Genomic DNA, 21,714 nt, shown 5'->3' with positions numbered 1-21,714 from the left:
TATTACAGGCTTCAATCCATACAACCACGGCAGCGTATTCCGTAAACCGTGCTTCATGGTCAGACACTGGGCAAAATGTTCAGTGGCTTGACGTTCACTGACATTAACAGTAGTGACTCCCTATTTGTGCCTGTTATAAACACTAGAAGGTTGTCTCATTTCAACCTCAGGGGCATCACGAGAAGGTTGTCATCAGTACCAATGGACAAAGGATTTACTAATAGCCCTAAAGAACCAAATTTGAGTTGTTTTTTTTGTTTTTTTTTTGTACATGAATTTGATAATACTCCATAGCGAATTCAGTAATGCAAACATACATATATGTAGTGCTTCTTTCAAAAAGCTTCCCAATCGTATGTACTGAGTGAGTGAACTTTAGATGTTGCACAGGAACAGTAATTTTATAAGGACGATATGTCATCACTAATTGAATTTTATCTGCAACTTATTGAAAATGCCATTGACAATACAACAACACTTGTTGCTTCGAAATTTAGATGATATGTATGTAGAAAACTGACTTTTAATGTTTTTCTATCTGAAGACTGAGCTTGCTCGAGTTCTATAAAGAATTTCAACTGTATATTAAGTTATCAATACTATGGCCAGTGAATGCCTTATAGATTAGTCTTTTGTTTTCTGCAGGCTATTTAAGAACCTATCTGCTCATAAATAATCATCCTGTTTTTGTATGGGTTTTGGGCTTTTAATTTTGTAGATATATGTTACATAAACTTACCTTATACCTTAATTCCTCCTGTGCCGCCAGGAGCACCCAAGGTATCCAGAAAGAGCCGTCAATCATGACTCATATAAGCTGCTGGCCCGACGTTTTCATACTGGGGTTATACTACCGTGTGGATGTGTCTCAGGTTCAGCCGTTAGGTATGCCGAAGTATATTTTTGGGTCTTCCCCTTCCTCAGATTTCCTCTTGCTGCCATTCCATTACTCTTCTGGGGGTTTATCTCCCGCCATGTGGATGGCATGGTAATATGGTCCCTCCAGCTGATATTTTAACATCCTGTGAAGACAGTTAAGGCAAGGATCCTCTTCCTGTTGCTGGTTTAGATTCCAGCATTGAGAGCTATACTTGAGAGTGGAGAGAACATTACTGTCGCAAAGCCCCTTTTTGAGTCTTAAAGGCTACTTTTGCAATCACCTGACTAGCTTTAGTTGATTAAAAGCTCTACTGACATGTCCAACTCTAGACTGAACCTCTTTTCCAATTATTGCATAATATACGAAACCGCTATTTTTTTGATTTTTTTTTTTCGTTTTAAGTTTAAACTTCAGATTTTGCTTCCATAAGAAAAACTTTCTAATTAATTAGTATTAGGGGTCATAATCGCAAGCCATTTACTGTAGATAAGGGCCTCTTGCATGCTTATTGTTTATCTATAGAATACCGCTAAGCTATACCATGTGTCGAAAGACATCTGTCTATATGATTCAATCTTATCACATGATATTGTAGTATGTTTTGTTTTTAAACCGCTTCTGATTTTAATAATTATTTTTTTGTGAATTCGTATGATTATGCCTCTTCCATATCATGCTATGGCATTTGGAAGGGGTGTGTTTTATGTTTAATTTTTTGTTAATAATTGATAATAGACAAGAACCACTAGCCGTGGTCGTGGCCGTAGTTCTTTCAAATGTAGATTTTATTGAGTATTTTTGGGCTGTCTGTGAGCCAAGATTAGAATTTTGGAAGCTGCAGCGATGACAGTGGTCAGGTATGGTTTAGAAGCGTTGGCGTTTCGGGAGATGGAGGAGATTTGTTAATTGGTTTCTGGAGTAATTATCTGTCAATAGTTATGGGTGCCAGTTTAACTGAATATATTGCAAACTGTAAGCCAGTGTTTTCTAAACTGGGAGGCGCGCCTCCCTAGGGAGGCACGGTCTAGTCTATGGGAAGGCGTGAATATTAGACAGGATTGTAGAAAATATCAAATGATATTAAAACTATGAAATCACGCAAAATATCCCAACCCTTTCAAGACTGACGGGCTTTACTGGCCCAGGCCAAACATAAGCTAGGTCATTACCTTAAGGTAAAATTGGCGAGATTTTATAGATACCGATGGATAGTCCTTTCAGGGGGATAATCATTACGACGATCATGGCGATCAATTAGTTGCTCGAATACGCACTTCAAATTCAGAATTCACCTTACAAGTTGAAGAAGGAACTGATGCAGCTAAAGTCGTATATTTAATTGGATATTTTCAATATGTTTAAGAGAATAATATAACTGAAGATATTTTTTTTTTTTTGCGATCTCATTCCTTGTAAAGTCACATCCAGTGAAATTTTAATATAACTGATGGGTTTTTTTTTTAATGAGATAGGCATATTTTAGAACAATACCTATAGTCTAAATTAATGTCAGGACACAAAACTCACCTTCTAGCACTAATTAAAATGAAAACACCTGATGTTCTCTCGACTCACTGCATGCTCTACAAAGCAGTTCTTGTATAAGCTTAAATAAAAAGTTAGTTTTTTCAACCGAAAGTAAGGAGCAACATTAAAACTTAAAACGAACAGAAATTATTACACACATGAGGGGGATCGTCCTTTCCCGAAGGCTATTTAATTATAAGAATAAGCTCGTCTAAAAGTTCTACAAAAAACCCTTTAGCGTAAAGATCGATATATTGAGGAGAGAATGACCCCTCATATATACAACAATGTCTGTGCGTTTTAAGTTTTAATGTTTCTCCATACTTTCAGTTGAAAAACTTCTCTTTTTTATTCAATTTCTGATTGTTTTTTAAACAACGGTGGGAAATCGTGAAAACGTCCGTATACTTCCCAATATCCAATACTATATGTAAACAATGGGTAAAGTTCGTAGCTTGCAGCGCTTCCCCCGGGGACTGTGGGGGCCAAGTCATCCTCAAAGACATAGTTATTATATTTTTCGATTCTGGTGAAAAAACTGCTCGCTCAAAATTTTCATCGGGCGACTTATGGGAAAAAAATAAGAGCGGGAGGGGTGGGGCTAGCTCACTTCCAATGCTTTTAGTCACTTAAAAAGGGCAGTAGAAGTTTTTATTTCCGATCAAATGAGGCCCCTCTCGATCTTTGGCGATCACTGGCTCGATACAATCACCCCTGGGGAAAACAAACAATAAAAAAAAAAAAACACGCATCCACGAACTTGAAACCTTTTCAGTCCAGTTCTTTGGTATGCTGAATATTATGGTGTCATTTTCATTAAGATTACTTGATGTTTTGGGGTATTTCCCCTATTTTTAAAATATTGGGCAGATTATTTCAGGCTTGTAACTTTTGATGGGTAACATTAAATGAAATGTTTTACATATTTCGAATAAGCATTAAAATTTGATTCTTTTGATGTATCTATTGTTATCAATACTCTGTTTCTTATAGTTTTGGTTACTAATGCACCGCATCGCTCCTTACTTATCACGAACAGTTTTAAAATATGAGTGAGGAACATAAAGACGTTTTTATAGTAATAACGAAATTTATAACTTGCATAAAACATTCTGTTATAAATTCCAAGCTCTAAATGGGTACCCGGAGAAACCTGGGGAAGGTAAGCAGGAAGGTTGTGCCAGAGCACAAGATGGCCCGCTGCCCCCCCATCGCACTTCCTGGCTGAAGGCCCACGAAACGGAGATCAGCAACGCTTGTTTGGAGCTTAAGGGTCTTGTGCCGTCTTATTTACTTATAAGTTAGATTATTCACTAAGCTATGTTGAGTGAATCTGATACTTTGTCAAATAAAACTTTAAGAATATTTTCGCAAAGCCTTATTTGTACGAAACAGGATTTTCGGCGTTAGCTGAAACGAAATTGAAATATTGCGCTCGTTTGGTTGTAGAGGATGAGCTTCGTGCGGCTATCTCATCATTGACAATGACATTTGATTGACTTTGTGCTAATTATAGGCAAGCGTATCTATATCATTAATGGACAATACTTATTTAGTATTGACAATACTTTGAGCGTAGCTGCTCTAGCGGTAACCCTCCGCTACGCGTGTACCAACAATATATTTCCTTTTTTCATGTCAAACTCCATCAGGCCCATGTTCACTGCTTAAGGCACGGATGCTTAAAGCTGTTGAATGTTTAGCCTATTTCTCTAGCGGTAATCAATCGCTAACCGTATACCAACAATATAGTCTTTTTTTCACACCCGTGTTCATTGCTCAGAGGCACGGATGCCTGATGCCGTGGCTCGTTAGACCATTGCTCTAAACAAGCCACGAACCAAGGTTTTGCAAATTCTTTAAATGAACTAATAAATACTAGACAGTCAGACCCTCATCCCATCTGGCCTATGCCCGCCGCTTAAAGTATGGATATATTGACAATATCTTCCAATATATAGGCAAATTTGGCTAGAATATAGGCAAATTGGACTATATATAAACAATTTGCCTTCGTCAGTTATAATCGACAATTGTCAATTTGGCAATTATAATTGCGAAAAAGGCAAGGTAGAACCTCCAACAGGTTGAACCCACCGTGAATTAGCATGAGAAGGTTGACTCTAGTTCAGCATTGTGGAGTGACATGCAGAAGAGGAAAATTTTCAAATAAGTCAACCTGCGTGTGTTCCCCAGGGAGAATCAAACAGTTCGTGGTAACGAACTGTAGTAAGGAGCGACCCGGCTCAATGGTAACCAAAACTCTAAAAAATTGAATTTTAATATCAATAGCTACATCAAAAGAATCGCATTTTAATGCTGATTTTAAATATATAAGTTTCATCAAGTTTAGTCATACCCATCAAAAGTTACGAGCCTGAGAAAATTTGCATTATTTAAGAAAATAGGGGTAAACACCCCCTAAAAGTCGTAGAATCTTAACGAAAATGACAGCATCAGATTCAGCGTATCAGAGAACCCTACTGTAGAAGTTTCAAGCTCCTATCTACAAAAATGTGGAATTTTGTATTTTTTGCCAGAAGACAAATCATGGGTGCGTATTTATTTGTTTGTTTGTTTGTTTTTTGTTTTTTTTCCAGGGGTCATCGTATCGACCAAGTGGTCCTAGAATGTCGCAAGAGGGTTCATTCTAACGGAAATAAAAATTCTAGTGCCCTTTTTAAGTGAACAAAAAAATTGGAGGGCATCTAGGCCCCCTCCCACGCTCATTTTTTTCCCAAAGTCAACGGATCAAAATTTTGAGATAGCCATTTTGTTCAGCATAGTCGAAAACCATAATAACTATGTCTTTGGGGATGACTTACTCCCCCACAATCCCTGGGGGAGGGGCTGCAAGTTACAAACTTTGACCAGTGTTTACATATAGTAATGGTTATTGGGAAGTGTACAGACGTTTTCAGGGGGGATTTTATTTTGTTTGGGGGTGGGGCTGAGGGGAGGGGGCTATGTTGGAGGATCTTTCCTTGGAGGAATCTGTCATGGGGGAAGAAAAATTCAATGAAAAGGGCGCAGGATTTTCTAGTATTACTATAAGAAAACAATGAAAAATAAACATGAAAACGTTTTTTCAAATGAAAGGAAGGAGTAGCATTGAAACTTAAAACGAACAGAGATTATTACGCATATGAGGGGTTCTAAAAATACTTTAGCATAAAGAGCGAGGTATTTAGGAGGAGATAAATACCTCGCTCTTTATGCTAAAGTATTTTTAGTAATTTCAACTATTTATTCTACGGCCTTTCTGATTCAGGGGTCATTCTTAAAGAATTGGGACAAAACTTACGATTTAGTGTAAAGAGCGAGGTATTAACGAGGGTACAAACCCCCTCGTATACATAACAAAAATATAAGATTATGAAAGTTTGTTACGTAAGTTAATTCTTAAGTTACGTATATTTTTTACTAATAAAAACATTCGTTAAAAATTAAAAGTTCTAGTTGCCTTTTTAAGTAACCGAAAAATTGGAGGGCAGCTAGACCTCCTTCTCCACCCCTTATTTCTCAAAATCGTCTGATCAAAACTAAGAGGAAGCCATTTAGCCAAAAAAAGAATTCATATACAAATTTCATTTTAATAATTTATGTGCGGAGAGCCAAAACCAAACATGCATTAATTCAAAAACGTTCAGAAATTAAATAAAAAAAACTAATTTTTTTAGCTGAAAGTAAGGAGCGACATTAAAACTTAAAACGAACAGAAATTACTCCGTATATGAAATGGGTTGTCCCCTCCGCAATCCCTTGCTCTTTACGCTAAAGTTTGACTCTTTGCCACAATTCTACTTTTTAAAACAATTAAAAACTTTAGCGTAAAGAGCGAGGGACTGCGGAGGGGACAACCCATTTCATATACGGAGTAATTTCTGTTCGTTTTAAGTTTTAATGTCGCTCCTTACTTTCAGCTAAAAAAAATTAGTTTTTTTTATTTAATCTCCAACAGGTACGACTCTAGTTCGGCACTGTGTTTGTAATAGTCTATTTTTTAAAATTTTGCAGTACTAAAAAGTTTCGTTTCTACTTTATTTTATAAAATGGAAGGAAGGCTCCACATGATCGCATAATTTTAAGGCAGCCGTGGTAAAATAAAGTTTGGAAACCACTGGTGTAAGCCATATGAAAAATAGGGTTTATCCCTCTTTCTAGGGCTATAATGGGTGAAAGGTTGAGATGTCTAGGACACGTTTTGCAGGTGAAGGATGATAGTGTCAAACTTCTTCGTTTTCGGCCATCCATCTTGGGCCGAACGATAAGCAGATCGTCCCCAAATGGAGTGGGAAGAGGTTGTACGGAACGATTCAAATGAAATTAAAGTTAATGGGAGTGGGTAAAGAGGGAAGCTTTGAATAGATTGGCACTGCACCAAGTTGTTAATAGTAGTAGTAATTGGTACAATGACACTATTGATTCTTATTCTAAAGCTTCTATCACCACACAACAAAGGTATGAATAAGCCGATTTTAAAACTTTTAATAATAATAAAAACGTTTGATCGAAGATCCCGCATATGAAAGCTTCAATTCTCATACGTGAGCTGTTTACAAGTCAAATAACTTTTAAGAATTGTTGACGTCTTAGTATGAAAACCGTTGATTTAGCTGTAACTAGCACTTTGTATCCTCCTAATACTCTTCCCTAATAAGGTTTATTGCAGCCAAACTACATGATAATCAACCACTGATTAATAAATAATGTATATTAGAAGACGGTGTGATTAATTCTATACTCAAATGCACTTTGAGACGTCCCTGGAGCTCAAGCACACACGAAAAACAAACTCATGAAATGATTTAGGAAAAATGACCTGAAATAGCAGTATTCGATTACTTATCAATAAAATTATAACATAACTAAATGTTGTATTTTATGAGTTAAATGTTTATTGATTTTTTTAGGATAGTCTTTAAAACCCATTTATTGGATGCTGTACAGAAGAAATTACCCAGAATATTTGAAGGTCCGTGGACGCTGAATCCTTATCGTCATGCAAAGCCTTATGGGCCAGAGAAAAAGCGCAGAAAGTAAGCCTTTGGTATACTACAAAGAGAGGTGAATTAATCCCCTTCCCCTGGCACAATGTGTCACCAGTTTTGCATAATCTGTAGTGCATTAACGGGTTCAATCTAATTTGGAGGGGAGTCATTTAAAAGTATAACCCTCAATTGTGTTTTCTAAGGCTTTATTACTATGCTTGAGAGTATTCACCACATCTTTCGTACAGAGCTAGAGTTTTTAAATATGTGTATTTGAGTCCAAAGTGGGTCAATTGTGGTTAAGTTAAGTCAATTATGGTTATGTATGAACAAACTCAACATGAATTAGCGTCATGTTCCTTATTTGAGCATCAGTTTTAGCCAAACAACGTTTCTCATCTAACTACTATGGGTCTAATATGGCATAGACAGCAGTTAACGCTTATTCGGGGTTTCTAGGAACTAACCTTTAACATCTTTAATGCTATTATTGCACATGAAAAGCCAAGGAAGTCATTTTAATGATAGGATAAATAACCCAAGCACTGTGAATCGTAGGCCTTCTATCTGTTTAACTGAAATTGTTAGTCATATAGTAACTTTAACAAAGCTTGTAAACTGTGTTAAAGTCAATCAGAAAAAGAAAGAGTTCTATTATAACTGTATCGGTCAAGGATGGTTTCCTAAAAATTTGAAGTTGCCAAAGTGACCCCAGTATATAAAGATCTCGTTGATAATAAATGTGACTGAGGCCTATGTCAGTTTTGCTTGTTATATCTAGATTAGCGGGATCTTTCTGCGATACGATGCATGGATTCTTAGCAAACCACTGTTGATAATTAATATAAGAAATTAGATGGAACATCCTGGTTTAAATGTTCTGTTTCGATAAAACTTTCACCATTCCCTTTTTTTGTATTCTCTATAAATTACACAGTTTGTTTTAGTGTGTTCATGGATAAGCTTAAGCTTCTAGAGCCCATGGCATGTGATATGTATATTGTTGTATATATTTGTGACATAAATCCAGTTTCATTACTTTCTAAAGTTATGGTGATGTCACTAGTCGTCACAGACAATGCCTTTCTCTACCTCTCTCTCACTCTGTCTACCTCTCCCTCACTCTGTCTACCTCTCCCTCACTCTGTCTACCTCTCCCTCCTCTGTCTACCTCTCCCCTTCTCTCTCTCTCTCTCTCTCTCTCTCTCTCTCTCTCTCTCTCTCTCTCTCTCTCTCTCTCTCTCTCTCTCTCTCTCTCTCTCTCTCTCTCTCTCTCTCTCTCTCTCTCTCTCTCTCTCTCTCCCTCTCTCTTTCACTCTTTCTCACTCACAGACACACCCCATTACGTATTTCTTTAAGAAAATAAATCTGATGCAGAGGCAATACGGAGGCTTTTCTTGTTGTAAAATAGCTTGTCATTCTACAAAGCTCCACCTTTTCTTATAGATCATAAAAAACAGCATCGTTGTCATCCCCGTCATTGTCATTAAATTTGTATTCGATTATTTGGTTGTTGTTTTTACTTTATTAGTGTGTTATTATAAATAATAATTAACGAGCATTTTTCTGAAGATTATAATTAAAATCGGACCCAAGCGAAGATTTTATCTATTTGACTAATAACTGTCTTTAACGAAAAATAGTGCGAAAACTAAAACAAAGGTACGATTAGATTACCTGTTTCACCTAAAATATCTGATAAAATAGCAAGGAACCAAATAAAAAAGTTAAATATGTTTTAGCATATTTTGTTCCAACGTATGGAGTATCTTTTACAACGAAACACGCTTTCGCATTGGCCCTTCACGCTAAAAGAAGAGCTATAAGGATTCTTTCATCATTTGCGGGAAGTCCTCCAGAAATTAGGTACTAAAATTATACCACTGAACAAAAATATTTCTGACCATCACCCGCGCCCCCTAAAAAAATGGTTGCCGACATATTTTATTGAGAGAATAGATACTAGCAAAAAAAATGACTTTAGCATTTTGATAGTTTGTCTAAACTGAATTTTTAATCTTGGTTTTAATAATGATATGACCGATTTTTTTTATTTGTAATTTATTGTCTTTCTCTTATTTCTAGTCATTCAATGATCAATCAGCTGATTTTAACTGCTGATCGTTTGTCCACGAAAGTAGATCCAAGACTAAGTGCTCGAATTCTAAGAAAATGTCCGAAGATATCTGTTCCAGTAGAACTCCATGGAAAAAAAATATATTTTTTTGGTAAGAATATTTTCTTTTTGTAAAATTTTAGTGGCAATCTGTGTACCAAACATATTTCAACGCTTAGTTTCTAAATAAAAAGAAACCTTTCATCTCAAATTTATAACTTATTCTAGTAGTAGCTACGCATTTGGAGATCTGGAGTGGGTGATTGGATTTCTCAATACCACAATATGAAAATGCAAAAAAAAGAAGAAATTAAAGAAGCAACAACAACAAAAATAAAAATAACAAAATTGGATAATTATATTGGATTTTTTTTTTTTGCTTTAAGAGAGTATTTTAAGAATTTAGGGTGTTCAGCATCTATATTTTCGATGTTTGAATGGCCAATCTCTTATTTGCTGTCCTAAAAGTTGTTAAAAGACAGTTAAACAGTGTTCTTATAACCGGCAAGAATATTCTCAGTTTTCAACAACAAAAAGAGAAATGGATAACAGCCGAAGAAAAGCTTTTTTCCAACAGTGCTATCTGAGTAACGAAGGGAATAAAGAACCATCAACTTCATCTGAAACTAAAAACCCTATCATTATTTGGTGCTTTATTTAATATATTTTGTAGTTTTCCTTTTTTTCTGTAACAATAACGATAAGAACTATTGATAAAGTACTGTCAAATTAGTCTGTAGTTTGATTTATCAAACGTTTTGGAGGAAAATTCGTATCCAAAAAAGCGCAACTGTGTCGAGAATATAACCCAATGTCTGTGATGCCAATTGAACCGGGTGAGTTATAAGTTTTTTTTTTCATCATCTTCGAACATCTTAAAATTATTATTATTAATTAAAAAAAACATATTCTTATTTCCTTTTTATTATTAATGTACACACCTGAGCAATATTCGCTTATCAAGACAATTTATGCCGACAATTATGCTATTTTCGTCTTTCTGTCAAGCAATCCGTTGAGTTGGAAAACTCATTTTATTGAGTCAACAGCAACAGCCATGTAAAGTATAAAATTGAATGTTATTACATTATAAAATGACTCATAGATGTGACCCATGAACATGGTCTATCGCAGTATTTTTTTTTGTGTGTGTGAACCTGGAGTTATTATTCCTTCTTTTAATAAGAAATAAAAGCATGATAAGTAACCGTCTAAACAATAGAAGAGAAATATACTTCATTTATTGTAATATATCAAGGTGTCTTGCAGTTTTCATTTTAGTTGCAGCAACATAATCTTAAAAGTCATGTTTACAGAAAAATAGCATTAATCATGTAATGGCTGCACAAAACAGGTTTTATGAGAAATTCGTTCTTACTTACCGGCTCATTTCAGTTAACAGGTTATTCCTGCCATCGGTGACACTCTGCTATCTGCATTTTTCTACTTTTCGAGAAAATCTTTTTTTTTTTTTTTTTTTTTTTTTTTTTTTTTTTTTTTTTTTTTGTAACGAGGAAAATATATAAAGAAGCACAATTTGGTCAGCAAAATTCCTGATATCCGTTTCATTCTATTTATGCCAATTTGTTTTATGCTGGACGAAGATAATAGGTTTTTTTTTATTTTTTTGTAAATTGTGCTAGGTTTTAGCAATGGAAAACTGAGTACCTCTTTTTTTATCAATGGAGAAATTAGGCCGTATCTCAGGTGCTATAGCAGATACAAACATCCTGAGTTTGCCATTGGACTCCCCTTGTCTGGATTAAGGGAGATCCATCATTTACTCCAAGTCGAATTATTAAAACAAAAAACAGCTGAAATAACTAAGACACATTTTGCCGTTAAGAGGGTTTCTATCGATGTAGAACTTATTTTGAACTTAAGGGAATGTTTGTGAAAAGAATAATTTATTACTAATTAACCTTTGCAAAATCATTTTTTATACAGTTTTTTTCTACATTTCTATACAATTTTCGCAAGTCTAGAATTTGGCTCCTGTTGTCCTGTTTTTACATGTTTTCTAATTTTGTAAGAAATAAGAAACACTAGTTTATAATTATGCAATGTACAATTCTGCAAAGCTGTAGAATTAGTCTTATGTTCTTATTAGAAAAAATATTTTCTCACATTTTGTATAACCAACTTTGATATTATTTTGAAGCCTGAACAAATCATTGATATACAAGTTAAATCGATTACACGAAACGCAGAGAAAGAAACTACAGGTCTACAAGAGGCTGCACCTATAAAGTGCTTAATTTCATAGATATGTACCAGCACTGAAGCTTATCCTTTGACAGGCATGAAATAAGAAACAAGACATGAAACGTATAATCTTTTTTGAGCATCTCATTGTAAACTCAACACAAAATTATAAGTCGCCTTCTGTCGCAAAAAAACATCCTCAGAGAGCTTCTGCTATCACATTTGCTGACAATAATATGTTGTTGATTCTCGGAATTAGAAAATTTGCTTAGAAAAATAAGGGAATAATGCTGATGTTTGTCATGCTAGGTCGATTCTTCCACGTCAATTCGAAATCAGAAAAACAAAAATATGATTGTCATAGTTATATTTTTAAATTTCTTTTTGACACATCTAATGCTCCAAAAATAAACCAGAAATAAAAGATTTCATCTTGAAACAGCTGAAACATACTTTCATGCTGAATTAGGTTTTTGGTCAATGGCCAATAATAAAATCTTTTCTTTGTTATTTTTAACAACAACTGGAAAGTTTCTGGAAGGTAATCTGAGGTCAATCTCCTCAGCGCAATTTTGTTTTCGTCATTGGGCTTCTCTTATACACTGTCAAAAAGTCGTTTTTGGACAGCAAAGCTGTCTTTTCTGATAAACTGCCCAAACTTACATAAATGTGTCACATTCCACCAAGTCGACTAATAATTACTCCTTTATACTAAATCTTACCTATCGTTGGCGTATGTTTTCAGCGTTCAAATATAAATAACAGTTTTTGATTTAATTCAAAGCTAATTTAATTCAAATTATAAAACTATTTTTCGTTAAAACTAATGATTTAATTAAAAAACAAAATATTAATAACAGTTAGTGATTTGATTGAAAACTAAATGCGTCTTCGCCTTGCAGGACAGAAAATTAAACTTTATGCGAAGTGAATTTTCTCACATGACGTTCTAGGTTTATCAGTGAATTCGTTATCGTGAGCGATTCCGCGTTCTCTGTGTCCTTAGTTCGAAACGCTTTCCCAGTTGAAAATAATACCCCTCAAAAAAGTGATATTTATTATATTAACAAAAAGATTTTGAAGCTCTTGAAAATGTCACAAAACTAGATTTTTCAACGACTATTTTCAAATTATCTTCATGAAACAGATTTTAAATATTTTCAAAACCCTGAATATTTTCAAAACTAATTTTGACATTCTAATAACTGTGTATGTAAAATCTAAGTCAGGCTTCCCTGGACTGGATGCAAAACCAATTGTAAATTATTTAATAATTGGAAACATGAAATCTAACGTTGTTTTCTACACATCCTTCAAGAAAATAGGAGCATTTCATCCAGAAAAAAAGAAGACAAAAAGGATCTATTTTAGAATGTATATAAGCATTTGTTCGTTTGTGGATATTTTGGTTTATTTTACCTTTCTAAGTCTCTTCTTTTTTCTAGTTACTCCATCTGCGATGCTTCTCTCGGATAAGTCCATAAGTCCTTACGCAAGTTCTCAACTAATGGAAAATTTAAATACCTTGTCCCTTCCTGATATTTACCCAATGCACCCTACTGTCAATATCAACCCTAGTAATATCTACCCAACTACCCCATTGAGTTGTAAGTACTTCTTAATTTTATTCATCAAAAGTGGGTACGCGTACAGTAGTTTCATAGGTGAACGCTGATCCAATTCTAAGGCTAAGGGTATCATACCCTTTCTTTCTGAAGAATTTATTATGCATAAAAATGCTTTGGAATAATTTTTCAATGAAGGTGGAGATACATTGAGACCAGTTTTTGAGGGGAAATTCGCCTTTCCCTTGTGTTCTGACATGATGATTTTCAATTTGCTTCACCATATAATTTAGAAAGTGTTTATCACTCCCAAAGCCGGATCAAACTTTGCACACAAATCAAGCATAACTTTAGCTATCAAATTCGATTGAAAATGGCTAAAATCGCAAATGTCTGCGAATTTTGCTTAGGGCCCATCAATATTATCGGGCCGATATGAGGGTCAGTGTCGTTATCGAATATCGGGAAAGAAATATCGTTTTTTTTTCTCCTTTTTTTTTATGCGCAAGCTGTCCAGAAGATGGCGCCAGATTTCCTTAGGTAATCTTTCTTGTTCAGTCATTGGGGGGTAGAGCCACCAGCTAAGTCTGACCTTGGTGGAGAGAGCAGCAGCGATGAATCAAAGTATATTTGCTGTCAATACTTGTCAATATACACCTGGTGTAGCAATTTTCTAAATGTACGGTGACTTCAAGGACGTACATCTTCCACCAAAACAACTAAAAAGAATACAATAAACCATACGGTTTCTGTCTAATGCGTGTTCGCTTGCGTGTGTGAGAGATCCAAAATTCAATCGGTCAAAACGATGATATCCAGTCAGGGGCGTAGCTAAGGGGGAGAGGGGGTGCTTTAAGGTGGGGAGGGTTCCAAGGTGTCGCCACCGTGTGCTAATTACCAATATACCTTGGAAATTTAGCTTATGTGTCCGCATTTGGGGGCATACTGGATGATTTTGTCTACACATTCTTTAAATCACTCCTCCAAAGTTAAGACTCTAGCTGCAGCCCTGTATCCAGTGTGCCTGGCATGAATTTGTTAATAAGAAACCAAATCATATGAGTGTAAAGTGAAGTTTTAACGTTAATATGTGAATTATTAAAATTCAAAGTCCTGCTATTGAAATTCGAATTTGAATAATCAATTTCAATAAATATCTCACACCTCTTTCAATCAGATATTTCTGTTTCTGTAGCTAAACCTACTTCTTTGATCAATTTTTTTCTTATTAGTCACTTCCGCAAATATGCACCATTTTTACTCAGAAGCTAGTGATCAGAGAAGATAAAGAAAACCAAACAATTGTAAATGGCCTAATTTTGTGAATCCAAAGTAAATTATTGAGGCTGTTCTTGGTGTGTAATAGACCACGGATAAACATGTGAGCATGAATATGGGTGGAGAAAGGGGTGGGGGGGGGGGGGTTTAAACTTTAGGTAAGGTTTTTTTTCGAAGGGGAATTTATTGGCAAATTATGTCGGTATTGTATCGGTGCAGTACCGATATCGGTATTGGACCCAAAAAACCACACTGTTCGGCCCTAATCTTGCGACATTCTGGAAAAAAAAATTTCTAAAATCTTGAGATTTTAGGAGGGAAAGACAAACAAGTAGTATATCAATATATAAATTAAGGGTTTGTTCTCTGTTATAGCGTCCACTTCGTCACCTGATTTAGCAGCTAAAGTATTAAAGCTTGAAACTTGAAATCGTGCATAATTCTTCTGGAATTTTAGAACCATAGACTATTAAATTTCAAATGTGAAGCTCATTCTTTGCAAGAGCCAAAGGTCCGAGGTTGTGAGCAAAGCGAGGAAGCAAGGAGGGAGGCGATAGAAACATCCCTTCGCTCTTAACTACCAAAGTGCTTGATCTACCAATGAAGCTCAATTTGGAATAAATGTTGATATTAGTTGGCTCAAAAGTAGGCCTAAGGAAATAAGAGTGAATTTATAATACATTATTTTTCGAAACTTTAATGTCATCCTCAATATAAAAGTTAGGAATGCGGGGCTGTCACTTGGTCCCTAAAAGCCCTTTTTGCAAGATTGAGCCTGGTCGACACCAGCCAAGAAGTCTTTTTACTCTGCTAGTGTCCTGAAGACTGCACAATAATTTCGAAGCTACATGGTCCAAGTCTTATTGATGATGATGGACGAGAAGGTTTGACGCCCTTTGCCTCTGGAATCACTTCAGCTGCCGGGTTTCTTTGTTTTCTTTGTTTTAGATATGTGCTACTGGAGGTTCTACATTTTTTCTCAGCTTGCTCTAATGAATTCACCAAAGTAGCCATTGATATTGAACCCTTACTTAGCTAATCCTTGTATCATTGTTGCAGCAGTAGCTGTAATCTAGTATAGAACGACTCTCGGCCCGTAGTAACAGAAGATTAAAAAACAATGAAAAAAACTCAACTAAAAGAAACCCAGAAATGCTGATAATTGTACTTCTCAAGAAATCTTCAGGAACCAAAGCCAATAAATAAAAAACAAACAAGTGATTTTGAAATGATTCTAGATTATTTTTCTTAAAGTAATTTAAAAAATTCAAGGTCTAACGTGGCTAAAGTAATTCAAGTATGTAAGTGTGTTTGCATCAAATTACACCTTGAATAGCTCGAGAACTCCCTGGAGTACACGTTATCTCGTGAAGCAATAAAGCATATTTGTCTCCCTGGACGGATGAGCCTCTGTTACCTAAATTGTAGTTAAAGTAAAAGAAAATGAAGTGTGGGAGGGACTGATAGCCAACACCTTGTAAAACTTTTGCAAAGCCACATAATTGCGACACCATCAGTAGCCTATGACGTCCCGAACGTCCCGTCCGCCGCCACTGACTGGCAAACCTGGTTATTTGGGCTAACTGTTAAAGCAAAATTCGCAACAGTAGTTTTTCCCCTTTAGATTGAAGCATATGTTTGTCGATTTAGCTCATGAAATATAGAATTTTTATAAATAAATCCCATTTTTATCTTGAAATCACCATTAGTTAAATATGTCTATCAATTATTTTTCTCTTGTAAAAACGGAAGAATGATAGACCGACTTTAGTTAAGGAGTATGCAGAAGTCAGTATTTTGCAGCATAAATCAAAACTAGTAACCGGTTTCAATATCATCTTCTTCTTTTATATACTGGGGCACACGGGCCATCATGAAGATTTCAGTTCTTAAGACCAGATTGAAAACAGCTATTATGGCTGGTATGGCTAGCGTCCAGGAATTAGTTGATCGTCTTATTCTTTAAGATGTCAATAATCTGTTTAAAAATTATCAATCCTGCTTGGTGGGGTGCCCAAAAGGTTTCCTACTTTTTTTCACATCAGCAATATTGCTTTGAAATCACGGCATCATCTCCAGAAAATAGACAATTAACTGAAGTTGGCTGAATATTTTCACCAGATTTCCAATGTCGACAAAAAGTGGTGATGTAACCCCTAACTGAAAAAAAAGAAAAAATTAGAATAGGGTATACAGCTTTCAGTGGGTAATAAATTCAGAGAAGTCCCTAAACTGGAACAGAGATAGCAGCTTTTGAGAATCGTAGGTCTTTGCTCTATACCTCAAAGTATCCCCAACATTCCACTTAAAGGAAGATCGGGCTGTGATATATCTGCTGTATTATTGACTAGTAGATCTGAACATCATTTCCTTATGACTAAGGGTATGCTGAATTTTAAGTCATTTCCGTTTTACCTTAACTAACAATTTAAGTGTACGAATTGCCTTTGGATCTCAGTAAGGGTAAAAAGAAATGCAGTAAACCCAGTAGAGATTCACATGTAGGTGAGGCAATCAAAAACATTGTATTTTTTTACGCCAGGTTGTAAGTTACGAGTAAAAAATTGTATGCTCAAATGTACATAAGGAATTTTGTATTACTTTCTATAGATGTTGCTTTTTTTGTTATTCGTAAAATTAGAATTTATTCAATTTGAAGTAATGGCCTTCAGAATGCCTTTAATTGGGGTGTCACTTTAGGGTTACTTAGCTGTTATCCCCCTCCCCCCAAAAAGACCTAATATAGTTGTTATAAAACGAACGAAGGCTTCAAGGCTCGAAAGGTAATTATTTGTGAAGTTAATGGCTCTGAAATGAATATTGCAGGGTTAGCTTAATCGATTATATATCGACATTCATTATAGATGCTGGTGAACTGGAAGCACAAAGAAAATCACACATTCACTTTATGCTAATGTCGTCAGATGTCGATTGTTTCAAACAGGAAGAAAACCCGGAAATAATAGAATCTGCTCTACTGGCCAATACATTCGCTGCTGCTGTAGCTCAAGCCAGATATTTATATGGAGTAAGTTGGTCTTATCCTGAGTTTATACTCTTGCGATTTCGAACGAAAACAGGCGTTGTGTTGTCATCACTTGTGAATTTCTTCTGTAATGATTTACCATCTGTGCTGAAATGTTTTAACTGAGATGCTCAAAATTGAGCCTTTTAGATTCTAAAATTTCTTCCAGACTGATTAGGAAATTGAACTTTCAGGAAGAAAAAGTTCTCAAACGCTCTGTTTTATTGGTTGTGGAAAATCCATAATTTGAGTCCTCTTGTATCATAAATACAAAGCTACGATTGTTCAAACCATATTTCAAACAGTAAGCTGTGCGGAAAACGACGTTTAATCCCACTTTCTAGGGCTATAACGAAAGAAATGTTGAGATGACTAGGGCACGGTCTGTGGATGACGTATGACATATTGCCAAAGATCGTCCTTTTCGGTCAACCGTCTAGGGCTAAATGGAAAGCAGGTCGTCCTCGTCTGGGTGGGAGGATGTCATAAAGAAAGATTTTAAGGAAATGGGAACTCCCTGGGAGGGTGTAAAGAGGGAGGCTTTGAATAGATTGGGATGGAGAAGGAGCGTGCGTAGCTTTGTTGGCCTCAGGTGGCTTAGTGCTGCGATGAGTTGTTGTTGGTTAGTTTAGTTAGATGCAATTATTTTTTCAATATAAGCCCACAGTCATTTTTGCTATTTTTTTATTGACTGAGGCAGTAACCCAATCTGCTGCGAACTAAGTTTGATTTGTTGGAAACACAGATATGTGAGGCCGGGACTGACTAGTTATTTTCTTTCGCCTTTAGTTTTCTTTGTGGTACTTGCTGAAAAATATTTAATAAATTTTTTTGCCCAATATTATTTAGAAGACGCTGTTTATAGTTTCTAAGGTCAAGAAAAAAAGCTATTTTTTATTGAAAGCCCTTTTTCTTTTCGAAAACTCATCTTGTATTTTTTTTTTTTTTTTTTGCGCAAGTATTCGCGAGCTGAAGAGCAAAACCAAATTCACCTTCCATCTCATATTTGTGACTAGCAGAAACCTGCCAGTGGAAAGTATTTTTGGATAATGGTTTCTAGCTTCAAATTTAAACTATCACTATCATGACTTTAACGGAGACTATGGTATGCATTTTTTTTTCCAATAATTCCATGGTATGAATACTATTTTAAAAACCTGTTAGAATTATTATATGAGACACAATCACTAATGGCAACTCATAGAAAGAAGTTGATGTTAGGTTGAAAGAATCATGGCCAAATTTCAAGTAATTTGCTTTCTTCAGTTGATTTTAGCTATAATTTTCTCTTGATGATCTTATAAACCAGCTTCACTTTCGTTTGGGTATTTGTACCTGGCGCATTTTCGCCATTAAGACTCAACTTGGCGCGAAAATTCGCTTTAATTTGAATCATCTGTACTCGATATACTAATTTATTTAGTTGAATGAATGAAAAGGTTCAGTCAACTTATCACTGTAAAACTATAACAACAAACTCATATCAACAGCGTCCTATCGAAAATTTTTCGCTGTTTTGTGACCTTGTAGAGAAATGGTATTACCTGTAAAGGAAAATACGTGTCTGTCTGGCTTGGCATCGAACATCTTGGCGAACGCTGATTTTGTGTGAATTTACCGTCGGCCAAGTGCCATATAGCGATCGCAATTTCTGTCCGTCGGTCTGTCGGTCCCGGTTTTTTTTTAGTTCGGGCACTTCCAGATAAGCTAGTACGATAAAAAATGGCAGACGTATCAGGGACCGGACCAGACTATATTAGAAATAGTCGCTTCCTCGATTCGACCATGTGGGAGGAGGGGAGGTACGGTTAATTCGGAAAAATTACAAAAAATGAGGTATTTTTAACTTACGAACAGGTGATTGGATCTTAATGAAATTTCTTATTTATAAGGACCTCGTGTCTCAGAGCTCTTATGTTAAATCCCGACCGAATCCGGTGACATTTGGGGGCGTTTGAGGGGAAAACCGGAAATCTTGGAAAACGCTTAGAGTGGAGAGATCGGGAGGAAACTTGGCGGGAAGAATAATTACAAGTCCTAGACACGTGATTGACATAACCAGACCAGATCCGCTCTCTTTGGTGGAGTCGGGGGGGGGGGGGTAATTCGGAAAAATTAGAAAAAATGAGGTATTTTTAACTTACGAACGGGTCATCGGATCTTAATAAAAATTTGATATTTCGAAGGATCTCGTGTCTCAAAGCTCTTATGTCAAATTCTTACCGGATCCGGTGACATAGGGGGGAGTTGGAGGGGGAAACCGGAAATCTTGGAAAACGCTTAAAGTGGAGAGATCGGGATGAAACTTGGTGGGAAGAATAAGCACAAGTCCTAAATACGTGATCGACATAACCGGACCGGATTCGTTCTCTTTGGGGGAGTTAGAAGGATTTCTAGTCCTTTGGCGAGTTTGAGAATAAGCACAAGTTATAGATACGTGATTGACATAAGCGGACCCGATCCGATCTCTTTGGAGGAGTTGGAGGGATCTCTAAGGCTTCGGCGAGTTCTGTGCTTCTTGACGTGCTAGGACGATGAAATGGATAACTCTTGCACCGAGTCTAATTTTAGGTTCTGACCTCGTCACAAGTGCCATATGAGCTCTTGGCTCTTGTTTACTTAAGATATTGTTTGATTTCGAAATTTATATCACTCAATATACTGATGTGTTGCTTGTTGAATAAGTAGAAAAAATGATTCCTCCAGCTTAAGAAACGGAAGAATACACGAATTTTGATTTGTCTTTGTTCATTCATTTGAATGCAAATTTATATTCGCTTCAATAGAATAAGTACGAAATGAGCTTCGAACTATTACCATGAAAGGTTGAAGAATGGTTACTAAACTTTAGCTTCTTTGCGATGGGTAACACATCCTCCTTAGGGACTGATTGACGGGGATATGACTCATCTCCACCTCGCTTAGTACCGGACACCTTTGTGATTTCTGTTGAATGTTTTCGGTAAAGCCAACCTGCATTGTTTTCAAACATCTCTTTTTTTCCTGATAGTAAGCCTCCGCACAACTTGTTAAAAATATTAGTTTATTTTCTTTAAACCGAACCAGGAATGCTACAAATAAGTATTTAGAAAAAAAATATAATACAAATTGTGAAAATTTCAAATCAGGACCTCTTAACTTATCAGGGAAGATGAAGTATTTATTTTGTTTGCAGGACGATGTAAGAGAGCTTCCAGAACCAGTAACCATGAATGTTGGAATGTTTCATGTCACTGATTGGATATTTGGGTCTTATCAACTAAACACAATTGATCTTGAAAATTCTTCGTCCAAGAATGTATTTTGGTTACATAGGCCAAAATCTTTGTATAAAAAAGCAGATTATGTAGATGGGATACCTGTGCTGCAAGAATTTAGTCCAGATTTCTTAAAATATTTTGTTGCCTTGTACACTTCAGCGTGCTAAAATAAACAGTATATGTAAATTTAAAGTTTTTTCACATTTTTTGTTTTTCCTTTGTTAAGTTTTTTCTGAATATTATAAAGGGTGAGTAAAAGTTGTGGTGGATTCTAGGTATGTATGCAGGAATTTCCGGATTGCTAGGATTACTAGACAAATCGTCAAAACAGGAAAAAATAAGCCAGTTATTTGAAATTTAACAGATATTTTGGGAAAAAGTTATGAGATGCTGGGGCCTGTATGCCCTCTTCTGTCCTGTCTCTCTCTGTCTCTCTTCTGTACGTACTTCTTGGGCTTGTCCACTTAAGAGAATATTCATCAGATTGTTCAACCAAAAGAACAGCGAACTGACCGAGGTGTTTATAAAAAGGTTATGGTATACATAATCCTGCTCTTGTCTGTAGAGATTTCCCCTACACCGATGAAAGGAATTTGTTGCCATTTATTTTTTTTCAAATCAGGGTGAGTATGTCAAGAGACCTCCTTGATTTACTGCGTAAAATCACACTGGTGGCGTGTCCCCATTTTGTGTCCCATAAAATGCGACGCGGTATTTTTGGTATGTCATATATTTTTGGTTGTGTTTTTGCTTTGTGACTTATCTCGGTTCTTGTAAAAGAAAAGTTAGGAATTATTCAAATAGACTTTTAGTCATGCAAGTGAAAAGTTAAATATGGGCTCCGTCGAACTGTTATACCTGCTAACG

General features: G+C 35.9%; 1 protein-coding gene across 1 annotated transcript in view; it reads left to right on the top strand.

Moving 5' to 3' along the window:
- LOC136029374 (large ribosomal subunit protein mL37-like) overlaps positions 1-21,039 on the top strand; it is a 42,047-nt gene extending 21,008 nt beyond the window's left edge. The window contains exons 3-7 of the mRNA XM_065707692.1: positions 7,321-7,446; positions 9,484-9,626; positions 13,165-13,326; positions 17,427-17,590; positions 20,763-21,039. Coding sequence (XP_065563764.1) covers positions 7,321-7,446; positions 9,484-9,626; positions 13,165-13,326; positions 17,427-17,590; positions 20,763-21,014 — 847 coding nt within the window. The 3' untranslated portion in view covers positions 21,015-21,039. The remainder of the gene's footprint in view (positions 1-7,320; positions 7,447-9,483; positions 9,627-13,164; positions 13,327-17,426; positions 17,591-20,762) is intronic.
- Positions 21,040-21,714: the final 675 nt, after the last annotated feature.

Source organism: Artemia franciscana, chromosome 7 (genome assembly GCF_032884065.1).
Source record: "Artemia franciscana chromosome 7, ASM3288406v1, whole genome shotgun sequence".
NCBI lineage: Eukaryota > Metazoa > Arthropoda > Branchiopoda > Anostraca > Artemiidae > Artemia > Artemia franciscana.
The sequence above is the reverse complement of the archived record's forward strand: the minus strand, read 5'-3'. Positions and strand labels throughout refer to the sequence as shown.